A 12,357-nucleotide genomic window follows, 5' to 3' on the forward strand; every position below is an offset into this window, starting at 1 on the left:
CGGCAGGGCAGGGGATAAGGAGGGAGATCAATACTTTCTACCTCTCACTAGTGTTGGTAGGAAGGCATCGCCACTTGGAGGGAATCACTACTGATGACTACAGGTCCACAGAACTTGGAGGATCTGCGACGATTGATAGATGAGCTGGAGAGAGCCGCTGAGGAGGATATGAGTTGTCGAAGGAGTGGTATGAGAATTAGTCCAATCTTTAATATCGTTATTGGTATATATTTATACTCTTAATCGAAGTGGCGATATGGAAGCCCGCGATATGCATTATCCAGATTTTACGGGACGCAACGTGCCGGATAAAAATCGAGTTTTCACCGTTGTCACCCAGCTGAAGACGTTCGCTCGTGAACAGGCAGCTGAAGCCACAGAACAGCGTCGACTAGCAAAAGAGTTAACATTAGAGGTGAAATACCTCCCGGGCTGGCCACGATGTGATTGTCGAATTTGCCGGCTATCAGATTGGGGAAGAGAGTCGTCGACTAACACAGCTGAATCAGAAGGCGGCTGGGGAGCAAACCATGGATGAGGTCAGCGAGAGACCAATTCTTTCAATGGGCAACTAGAGCGTTCCACTTTCTCAATGTGATAGGGTCCGACACCGAAAGTAGTGGATGAAGTCGAACAGGAAGAGCTAGAGCACCAAGAGAGAAAAAGGTTGCTATATTTCTGACATTTTCTGCCACTCGTGTGACAAAAAATACACAGATATCCGTCTATTGTTACTCCTCACGATTCGCTCTATCGAATGATACTGATAAATTCGGCGAGAATTTAATCCCAAAAAAAGACTCCCTTCAGACACCTGTGACTCGTGGTACCAATCAGATTGAGAGAGGCCAAAACCGCGATGAAGGCAAAAATAGCAGAGTTGTCGAAGAGGTTCTCCAACCACAATAATGCGCGGAAAGATGTACGCTTTCTTGAGAAGGAAGCTCGCAGGTCGATCTCGCGGGTAAGTAGACAAAACGCCTTATCGTCAATAACAAGGGTTGATGCAGGTGCTCCGTGGTATGTTGGGAAGCTGTGGAGGCAAGGACGGCAACACTGTGAGGCGGATCATCCGAGAGCTCCTCGAAATTGATGTGCCTGCCAACGAATGTACCTGTCCTTGTGAATGTCGTGGTGGTTTTCACTCACCCCCAGGCGTGAATCATATCAGCGAAGCTTGTGAGAAGACTATCCTTACTGAACCATGGATGTCAAATGTGAACATACTATCACTAATTGATACATAGAGAGCATCATATGTAGGCGCTTGTGAGCATAACAGCTTTGAAACTCCGAATCGAGAAGCTCGAACGAAGATTATTACGGCAAAAACGAAAGGGAGCTAACGCAGTGCATGAGGAAAGACAACGCCTCCTTATGAGGTCTACAGAGCCATCCAGAGAATCGTTCGATACCATAAGGCGATCTATTAACCGCTCCTCCTCATCATCAGTGATCACGACCAGTATGGAAGACTGGAGACGGACGACTTATCGGCTTGTACGCCACAACACACCCTCGGGGAGAACTCCATGGTCAGGTCAATGACATCAGACCGAGCAGCCTTATTGACGGCCTACGGCTCTCTTACCACGCCGTGACCAACAATGCTGACGATCCACCATCAGCATCGCCTTTATGGGCAAGTACTTTGGCAGTGCCTACTGGTGAGGCTGCAATAGGCAAACTACTGCTGTTACTTGTACGCTGATTAGAATTCCTTTCTGAGACGAAGGACGACGAGTCGGTACAGATTCCAATGAGCAAGTACCCCTTATAGCTACCCTCCTTCTGTAAGGGTGTGGTAGGTTCATGGGTGACGCTCGCGTCACCGAGGATCGTCTAGTCGAGATGAGGGACACTCTTGAAGAAGTGAAAAGCGTGTGCTGATTATCACAACATCGATGCTTCAGATTTTTCAGCAGATCGAGGATGTGATGCGACTTAGGATAGAATTCTACCAGTATTCGCACGATGAGAATGCACTGCAGAGAAGCGAGGTGAATTGTGGTATCGGATTCTCCGTAACCTCGCCTTTCAGGACGCACTAACATGGCTGGTTGGTAGCACACGTAGTCGCAGAGTGATGATGATGCTCCAAGGAGCTCCTTTGAAGTTTAGGTCGAAGGCCCCACTCGACTGTTGCTGATCCTAGTGCTGTTCTTCAGACTCTCTCAAAGCCCCAGCGTCAAGATTCGGGATAGACTTGAACGTTATCAATCCCGCCTGTAGGTTCACCACGGTCAATATTCCGAGTTGGAACACTGTGTTGTAGGTGGTTCGGTTATCAAAGTATGCAGAGCATACAGAGCCGCTACGATGGCGATGTCCTTGTACCATAACCTTTCCCTGTACGCGGCTGTTTCTTGAGTTTAGCGGTTGGTGGGCGCATATAGCTGGGAGTATATCGGAGAGTTCATACTGGTGAAAATCAAACAGTGTGATTCACTCGGAAACGTATTCGTACAGGGTTTGAAAAAGTAATAATAACATTAAATGTGTCAGAGTCATCGTGTGCTGCGCCATAGTGTACAAAAGTTGTTCGCAGTAGTTGATTCCTGACTTTCGAGTTGAAGACGCTGTAATGTGTTTCGCTGAGGCAGCACTGTTTCACACCATGGCCGTAACAATGTGATCGTACCTGTTGTTGGGCTTGTTGTTGTTCTCATCGCATTTCCACCAATTTCTGAGTACCTGGGAGAGTCTTCCGAATAACTCAACAATTAAAACCTGGAAGATGTGTACGAGTCAAAAAGCGCTGATAATGGTGACTCCCTCAATATAGCAACCACCAGCAGCCACTGACGGTCGCAGCCACTGCGGAGTTTCTTGCACTTTCCTCGGAAGAATCATTGCTATTGACATCTTCTGCGGTGATTACTAGTCTAGCCAAGTAGCGCGGTATGTCCTTGAGGCCCTCAACGCTTAGCAATTCAACTTGAGGAATTGCGAGAGTGCAAGATTCTTGTGCTTACTCACTTGACAATGTGTTGAGATCTTTTTCTTTTTACTTCTGGATCCACACTCGCGTATGAATGCCCCACTCCAATTACTTTCATTCCAGCTGGACACTTCTCATATGCACATGGTAGGACGTCTTTGTAGCACACGATAGCCGAGGGCGATTCGTTCTGGCCAACTTTGGCTCGCCCGACCGTTTCGGTCGCATTTCCGCTTTCGAGCGGCGGTCGTCGTGGAAGGCTTTGGAAAGTCTCTTTGCTGATCGGCTGCACTGACCGGTTCATCTTTGCTCAGAGGAGCCTGTTGTATGTGCATGATGGGTCACCCATACCTCAAGGAGGAGGATTATACCTGTATGGGTATGAGAGACTCTCCTCTCACTCTATTGAGAGAGGTTTGAGTGCCACCTCGTCGTTCGTATGTCCTTCCTGGACATACGTCACTTAGTATGTCGTTTTGATGTGTATCAGCCATGGATCGACCCTCGTGGAAGCTCACTCACCTTTTCCCGGAGCAAGACCGGGCCGCGTTCGAGATCCGTTCGTAGGAGTTCAGTAGATTCGCTCTGTAGTTTGTCCATTTTCAACGATTGGTTGGTAGAATATCATGTCATCTGCTCAAGTCGTCAGTACCGCCGACGTAACGTCGCTTGATGATGATTGCCGAGTGAAGGAAGATGTTTGCCAGAAGTCCGACTCTACAGAGATTGTTAAGGAAGACTCCTCAGTCTCGGAATCTTTCTACAGTGACTCCTCAGTCGATGTAAGTGCGCTGTTCTGTGTGGCTTCTCTTCATGTTTCGATCGTCTTCAGGAGGAAATCAAAAGGAAGCCTCTGTGTGATCACTTCAAGCGTGGAAAGTGCCGACTAGAGAATTCATGCAGGTGGGAAGTTGTTGCTGGTAACATTGTCGAGCTCGTGTGCCTTCAGATTCGCGCATAGCTTGAAAGAGCACAACGATCCCAGTTTAATCACCAAACGACGTGCTGAGGCTAAAGCCCAGCATAAGTTACTGAAGTTGCGCAATAGAGAGGCTGAGAAGAGTGACACTCAGCTCACTTCTGCTGGAGACACCGATGTAGGTCCTTCCCATCAACTTGGCGTTTTGAACCCTCTGGTCTTTCAGAGTATCTCATCATGTTCACCTCCGCCAAGCCCTCGATACTGTTCATTCTCTCGCGATGGTGTGAGCCCTCAGTTGTCTCCATATGGTCTACACAAACGGGCCTCGACTGGTTCACTGCCTGCTGTGGCTGTTGTAAGGAGATCATCGTGGAGACGTTTCCTAACTGTTGTTGCTCAGTCTTATTCGAACTGCTACGCCCCATACCCGGTCTACTACAGTCCTGTCTGTTATCCTTTACCATGTTACGTCAACACTCCCGGCGCCTACTATGTTGTCCAGCAATCTCAGTGGGAGGCAGTACGATCAAAAGTGATATGGCGAACGTGGTTCTACTGTTCTCGTTTCAGTCACCGTGTTATTCTGCTACTACTGAGATCTACGACCATCCGCAACAGCGAGATGTGGTTCCGCCAACTACCACCGGTGTGAGAAGGTCCGCCTCTTGCTCAATGGTGAGTCTCATAATGTGATGTGTCACCGTTTGATTGGCGCTGTTCAGGTCCAAACTCCGACTTTCCAGGGATCAAGGATGTACTCGGAGGAGCATTACGAGGAGTAGAGTTCCTACCTGTTGTCAGTTTTACCATGTATCCCCTCGCTGTTTCATTAGTCGTTTGCGTGGTTTCACCGCAGCAGACATCGTGTTCATTATATCTTCTTTGTAGATTTTTGGCGACGCTGGCTCTTGCCGCATTCGCTTAGGTCTTCTCAGTCGTTATCACTGCTCATCATGTGTCATTTGGCTATTTTGAACTGCTGGTGATGATTGTGTAGTTTTTTGGTGCTCAAGCGAACACGTAATTCTACTATGTACGATCTGTTGGGTCGGTGCTTTCCTGGTGACGCCTCCTTATGACTCTCTTGGTTTTTCGACGCTCTAACGGTCGTCCAACTAGACTCGATAATGACGTATTCATTTCTGGACATGTCATTGAGTAGCATCGATGATGCGTGGGTTGGCGTATGCTCACCCTTACAACGATCTGCTTGGGACACCTTACAGGATCCATTCTGATCAAGCGCCCTATGATGCTGTCTGAGACTTTTCCCTCCTGTTCGTCAAGGACCTTTTCTGTGTACTACTCCTCTACCGTCTTGTCTTGGTCCTTTATCTGTACGCATGCTGAGCGTAAGACCACTTGTCCGTGAGTCTCCATTCTCATTGTTATTCCTGTACTGTTCCCGTTAGGCCAACTCTTGTTATTCCTGGCCGTATACACGTATGAACAGCCAGATCGAGAAGTCACTAGTTAGTTTTGAGTTATCGTCAGATGGCTCGATTGTTGTGGGTTTTCCGCACGTGTCAATCTTTCCACTGTGTTTTTCGAGTATGTTACTTATTGGTAAGTTTCTCGCTCGGAGTTATCGACTGTTGAGTGGTTAATTCATGCCGACGAGTCATGGTAGAATGATTTTCGTTATCGATGCCTTCGTATTTCTCAGCTTCACGTTCACATTTTAAAGCTCTTATGGTAGCGAGGAATACCAATACGGTTGCCGCTCCGAATGGAACGGTTAAGAGGGTTCGCAAAGCGCCGGGAACTAATCCGTCAAAAATTTGCAAGGCCGAAGGTTGTTCACGCCAGGTAGATGAGCTCCGTATATCATCGTGTCGTTCAGCTGTTGGACAGGTTCGCGCTGCTGCCCGTTACTGCATCACACACGGAGGAGGCAATACCTGTGAGGTGAGACAGAGCAGCTGAGTATCTTCTCGTTCTGTACGAGATGCTTCTTTGTTCAGTATCCTGATTGCAAAACGTCCGCTCGTCATGGGAGCACATTCTGTATTGCACATGGTGGTGGTCGAAGGTGTCAAAAGCCGGGTTGCGCCAAGAGCGCTGTCGGCTCCACCAACTTCTGCAAGGCCCACGGTGGAGGCAGACGATGCACTTATCCTAATTGTTTCCGTGCTGCGCGTCCTGGGCAACCGCAGGCGTGCATGAAACACGGAGGGGGTAAAAGATGTGCTCTTCCAAGTAAGTGGGATTTTTCTGTCATATACCGGAGAGCTGTTTTGTCTCAGCATGTGATCGAAGTGCTGCAGCTCGCAGTAACTTCTGCGCAGAACATCTCTTCATTGATGGTACTGATCCGGCTGAGAAGAATAAACCAGGCGAGAAAGGAAAAGGCAAAGATGCAGAGAAGAAGAAGAAGCAAGAACATGCTATGGACGACGATATAGCCTGCAGAGATTTGCTCCGAGGAAGAAGGGAGCCCACTTTCTTCGCTACCAATATAACTGTGCCGCCTCTGAACGTCTTCCTTGACGACTTTCGTAATTACGAAGATTTGGGACCTCCTGTCCTTTTCACGGTTGACCAGTCAGACATGATATATAACACGTTTGACGACGAGGAGGAGAAGGAAGATCCTTTGAAGTAAGGGGTTGGGATAATCGTTTTATTGTTAAAAGCGCCGACATGCACCCATGCTTGCTAGTCTCGATAATAGTTCCTCTGCACTGCTATTCTTCATCAGGTCAACGATAGTAGACCCGTGGGGGGAAAAGATGGACCCTCTCTTCAAGCTCCTGATGAATGCTAAGCTATGAATAATTTAATGAATGCGATGACTTAGTCATCCTCGTGCGTGAGTACTGTTGTACTCCGCCAATGCATGCTATCATGCTGTTGTGCGTGACGATGTGATGCGCGATGTGCTTCCTTTTATTGGTTTGTGTTGCAAGTATGCCGCGAGCACTTGCAAACAACCTGGTGTCTACAAAAGGAGCAAAAAGGTCGCTAGTGGTTGTCTTGTCTATCGGAAACTTCGAGATGACTTGATACAACGACGCCATCACTGACTTATCAGTTCCTATTGGAACACATTTCTACTCTCATTTGAGAGAACACTGATGAACCTTGTACAATATGAGATGTAAAGAGATTATCGCCAAGAGCGAGTATTATTTATTATCGATGAAAAAGATGTTGATGCGGCATTCGGCCCACTCTCTACTGATGATCCATCCGTGATGAGGATGTGTAATTTGATATCTCATGAGTATGCAAACGTATGACAGGAAGATAACAAGTTTTGTTGTCAATGAGAGGGAACGTGGTGATGATAGTACTACTAGTAGTGAAGATAAGATGGTGGATTATTAAATGATGTTCAGTGAATGACAATGGTGAGTTCTCCGTATCCGTGAGTACGAGTAATGAGGAGTTGTGGAATATGTTTTCGAATGAGAGTTCTCCCGCAGGACGGTTTGACACGTGCCGCTGATTACCAGCAAGCAGATGAAACCTACAAAAGCAACAGCTGCTTCCCTGCTGGTGTAACGGTCCATGACATGGACTCCATGCTAGTTTATTAACTACAGTGGAAGTCCGAGATGTATGTTTTCTGGGTGCCGAGCCATGCTGAGCGCGAGCAGAATCGCAACGGTTATCTGTATTTAGCATGGAGAAAGCCGTCGTTGTGTCGTTGCCAACTATGGACCGCGGTTGGACGCCCCCTCATCCTCGTGCAAGGACCATAAATGCAGCTGTCACTGTTTACATCCCGATTGTGGAGTATCGGCCGGTCGGAAAGGGAAGGTTCGACAGTGTCAGTGAGCACGGAGGCGTGCAAGTGGTGCAAAGAACAGGAATGCGAGAGCGGCGACATGGAGTCAATACTGCGAGCAACAGCGCGAGCTTGCTGAGTAAACCTTGTTTTGCCAACTGCTCGTCCTAACAGGAGCTGCGAGCCTGGAGCTAAACGATGAATGGTTGGGACGGATAGTATCTATCAAGCAATGCATGCCTTCACCGTACATCTTCTGTATCACCTTGACTCAAGATTCTTGAGGTCTGCTATTTCCGACGGCTCTTCGTGCTACCGGCCGAGACTTCGAAAACAGACCACCACCGATAAATGATGGTTGGGATGAAATCTGACAATGATAAAAGCGCTGATACTGGTGACTCCCTCAATATAGCAACCACCAGCAGCCATTGACGGTCGCAGCCACTGTGGAGTTTCTTGCACTTTCCTCGGAAGAATCATTGTTATTGACATCTTCTGCGGTGATTACTAGTCTAGCCGAGTAGGTCGTTGAGGCCCTTAACGCTTAGCGATCTTGCGCTCTCGCGATTCCTCAACTCGAGGAATTGCGAGAGTGCAAGATTCTTGTGCTTACTCACTTGACAATGTGTTGAGATCTTTTTCTTTTTACTTCTGGATCTACGTATGAATGCCCCACTCCAATTACTTTCATTTCAGCTGGGCACTTCTCATCTGCCCATGGGAGGAGGTCTTTGCAGCACACGATAGCCGAGGCCCTCGGCCCGAGGGCGACTCGCCCTGGCCCACTTTGGCTCGCCCGACCGTTTCGGTCGTATTTCCGCTTTCAGTAGATTCGCTCTGCAGTTTGTTCACTTAACTATTGGTTGGTAGAATATCATGTCATCTGCTCAAGTCGTCAGTACCGCCGACGTAACGTCGCTTGATGATGATTGCCGAGTGAAGGAAGATGTTTGCCAGAAGTCCGACTCTACAGAGATTGTTAAGGAAGACTCCTCAGTCTCGGAATCTTTCTACAGCGACTCCTCAGTCGATGTAAGTGCGCTGTTCTGTGTGGCTTCTCTTCATGTTTCGATCGTCTTCAGGAGGAAATCAAAAGGAAGCCTCTGTGTGATCACTTCAAGCGTGGAAAGTGCCGACTAGAGAATTCATGCAGGTGGGAAGTTGTTGCTGTTAACATTGTCGAGCTCGTGTGCCTTCAGATTCGCGCATAGCTTGAAAGAGCACAACGATCCCAGTTTAATCACCAAACGACGTGCTGAAGCTAAAGCCCAGCAAAAGTTGCTGAAGCTGCGCAATAGAGAGGCTGAGAAGAGTGACACTCAGCTCACTTCTGCTGGAGACACCGATGTAGGTCCATCAGATGTCTATCAAATTGGCCGGTTAAACCCTCTGGTCTTTCAGAGTATCTCATCATGTTCACCTCCGCCAAGCCCTCGATACTGCTCATTCTCTCGCGATGGTGTGAGCCCTCAGTTGTCTCCATATGGTCTACATAAACGGGCCTCGACTGGTTCACTGCCTGCTGTGGCTGTTGTAAGGAGATTATCGTGGAAACGTTTCCTAACTGTTGTTGCTCAGTCTTATTCGAACTGCTACACCCCATACCCGGTCTACTACAGTCCTGTCTGTTATCCTTTACCATGTTACGTCAACACTCCTGGTGCCTACTATGTTGTCCAGCAATCTCAGTGGGAGGCAGTACGATCAAAAATAATATGGCGAACGTGGTTCTACTGGTCTCGTTTCAGTCACCGTGTTATTCTGCTACTACTGAGTACTACGACCATCCGCAACAGCGAGATGTGGTTCCGCCAACTACCACCGGTGTGAGAAGGTCTGCCTCTTGCTCAATGGTGAGTCTCATAATGTGATGCGTCACCGTTTGATTGGCGCTGTTCAGGTTCAAACTCCGACTTTCCAGGGATCAAGGATGTACTCGGAGGAGCATTACGAGGAGTAGAGTTCCTACCTGTTGTCAGTTTTATCATGTATCCCCTCACTGTTTCATTAGTCGTTTGCGTGGTTTCACCGCAGCAGACATCGTGTTCATTATATCTTCTTTGTAGATTTTCGGCGACGCTGGCTCTTGCCGCATTCGCTTAGGTCTTCTCAGTCGTTATCACTGCTCATTATGTGTCATTTGGCTATTTTGAACTGCTGGTGGTGATTGTGTAGTTTTTTGGTGATCAAGCGAACACGTAATTCTACTATGTACGATCTGTTGGGTCGGTGCTTTCCTGGTGACGCCTCCTTGTGACTCTCTTGGCTTTTCGACGCTCTAACGGTCGTCCAACTAGACTCGACTAGACTGACGTATTCATTTCTGGACATGTCACTGAGTAGCATCGATGATGCGTGGGTTGGCGTATGCTCGCCCTTACAACGATCTGCTTGCGACACCTTACAGGATCCATTTTGATCTAGCACCCTATGATGCTGTCCGAAAGACTTTTCCCTCCTGTTCGTCAAGGACCTTTTTTGTGTACTACTCCTCTACCGTCTTGTCTACGTCTTTTATCTGTACGTATGCTGAGCGTAAAACTACTTGTCCGTGAGTCTCCATTCTCATTGTTATTTCTGTACTGTTCCCGTTAGGCCAACTCTTGTTATTCCTGGCCGTATACACGTATGAACAGCCAGATCGAGAAGTCACTAGTTAGTTTTGAGTTATCGTCAGATGGCTCCATTGTTGTGGGTTTTCCGCACGTGTCAATCTTTCCACTGTGTTTTTCGAGTATGTTACTTATTGGTAAGTTTCTCGCTCGGAGTTATCAACTGTTGAGTGGTCAATTCATGCCGAAGAGTCATGGTAGAATGATTTTCGTTATCGATGCCTTCGTATTTCTCAGCTTCACGTTCACATTTCAAAGCTCTTATGGTAGCGAGGAATACCAATACGGTTGCCGCTCCGAATGGAACGGTTAAGAGGGTTCGCAAAGCGCCGGGGAGTAACCCGTCAAAGATTTGCAAGGCCGAAGGTTGTTCACGCCAGGTAGGTGAGCTTCGTATATCATCGTGTCGTTCAGCTGTTGGACAGGTTCGCGCTGCTGCCCGTTACTGCATCACACACGGAGGAGGCAATACCTGTGAGGTGAGACAGAGCAGCTGAGTATCTCTCCATTCCGTACGAGATGCTTCTTTGTTCAGTATCCTGATTGCAAAACGTCCGCTCGTCATGGGAGCACATTCTGTATTGCACATGGTGGTGGTCGAAGGTGTCAAAAGCCGGGTTGCGCCAAGAGCGCTGTCGGCTCCACCAACTTCTGCAAGGCCCACGGTGGAGGCAGACGATGCACTTATCCTAGTTGTTTCCGTGCTGCGCGTCCTGGGCAACCGCAGGCGTGCATGAAACACGGAGGGGGTAAAAGATGTGCTCTTCCAAGTAAGTGGGATTTTTCTGTCATATACCGGAGAGCTGTTTTGTCTCAGCATGTGATCGAAGTGCTGCAGCTCGCAGTAACTTCTGCGCAGAACATCTCTTCATTGATGGTACTGATCCGGCTGAGAAGAATAAACCAGGCGAGAAAGGAAAAGGCAAAGATGCAGAGAAGAAGAAGAAGCAAGAACATGCTATGGACGACGATATAGCCTGCAGAGATTTGCTCCGAGGAAGAAGGGAGCCCACTTTCTTCGCTACCAATATAACTGTGCCGCCTCTGAACGTCTTCCTTGACGACTTTCGTAATTACGAAGATTTGGGACCTCCTGTCCTTTTCACGGTTGACCAGTCAGACATGATATATAACACGTTTGACGACGAGGAGGAGAAGGAAGATCCTTTGAAGTAAGGGGTTGGGATAATCGTTTTATTGTTCAAAGCGCCTACATGCACCCATGCTTGCTAGTCTCCATAATAGTTCCTCTGCACTGCTATTCTTCATCAGGTCCACGATAGTAGACCCGTGGGGGGAAAAGATGGACCCTCTCTTCAAGTTCCTGATGAATGCTAAGCTATGAATAATTTAATGAATGCGATGACTTAGTCATCCTCGTGCGTGAGTACTGTTGTACTCCGCCAATGCATGCTATCATGCTGTTGTGCGTGACGATGTGATGCGCGATGTGCTTCCTTTTATTGGTTTGTGTTGCAAGTATGCCGCGAGCACTTGCAAACAACCTGGTGTCTACAAAAGGAGCAAAAAGGTCGCTAGTGGTTGTCTTGTCTATCGGAAACTTCGAGATGACTTGATACAACGACGCCATCACTGACTTATCAGTTCCTATTGGAACACATTTCTACTCTCATTTGAGAGAACACTGATGAACCTTGTACAATATGAGATGTAAAGAGATTATCGCCAAGAGCGAGTATTATTTATTATCGATGAAAAAGATGTTGATGCGGCATTCGGCCCACTCTCTACTGATGATCCATCCGTGATGAGGATGTGTAATTTGATATCTCATGAGTATGCAAACGTATGACAGGAAGATAACAAGTCGTGTTGCCAGTTATAGAAAGCGTGATGATTATGGTTGAGATAAGATGGTACATCCTAAAATGCTGTTGATTGAAAACGAATGATGATACATTCATAAAATGAATGGCCACGGTGACTCACCCTCGCTTAGTTTTCCGTATTTGGATGTAAGAGCAATGAGGAATTCGGGTATCTGCGTCGATTTCAACGGCCTGGAGAAAGGGAATTTGTGTCTTGAAAGTTCACTACACCTTATCCCGTGCAAGTTTGACAAGTGAACAGACGAGAATGATGGCCGTGAAATAGTGAGTGGTGTGAGAGTCTTAGAGTGAGACTC

General features: G+C 47.6%; 2 protein-coding genes across 2 annotated transcripts; both read left to right on the forward strand.

Annotated features, from left to right (window-relative positions):
* Positions 1-3,567: 3,567 nt before the first annotated feature.
* Positions 3,568-4,788, forward strand: Pmar_PMAR020481 (hypothetical protein; the record flags this gene model as incomplete). Its single annotated transcript, XM_002775456.1, has 6 exons — positions 3,568-3,723; positions 3,774-3,844; positions 3,891-4,038; positions 4,434-4,538; positions 4,586-4,641; positions 4,752-4,788. 6 exons carry the CDS (start codon positions 3,568-3,570, stop codon positions 4,786-4,788), a joined length of 573 nt encoding a protein of 190 aa, XP_002775502.1.
* Positions 4,789-5,555: 767 nt separating this feature from the next.
* On the forward strand, positions 5,556-11,387 carry Pmar_PMAR020482 (hypothetical protein; the record flags this gene model as incomplete). The annotated part of the gene is made up of 6 exons (XM_002775457.1): positions 5,556-5,672; positions 5,718-5,771; positions 5,828-6,062; positions 10,626-10,690; positions 10,747-10,981; positions 11,029-11,387. 6 exons carry the CDS (start codon positions 5,556-5,558, stop codon positions 11,385-11,387), a joined length of 1,065 nt encoding a protein of 354 aa, XP_002775503.1.
* Between the last annotated feature and the right edge of the window lie 970 nt (positions 11,388-12,357).

The sequence above is a fragment of the Perkinsus marinus genome (genome assembly GCF_000006405.1).
Source record: "Perkinsus marinus ATCC 50983 genomic scaffold scf_1104296955874, whole genome shotgun sequence".
NCBI classification, from domain to species: domain Eukaryota; phylum Perkinsozoa; order Perkinsida; family Perkinsidae; genus Perkinsus; species Perkinsus marinus.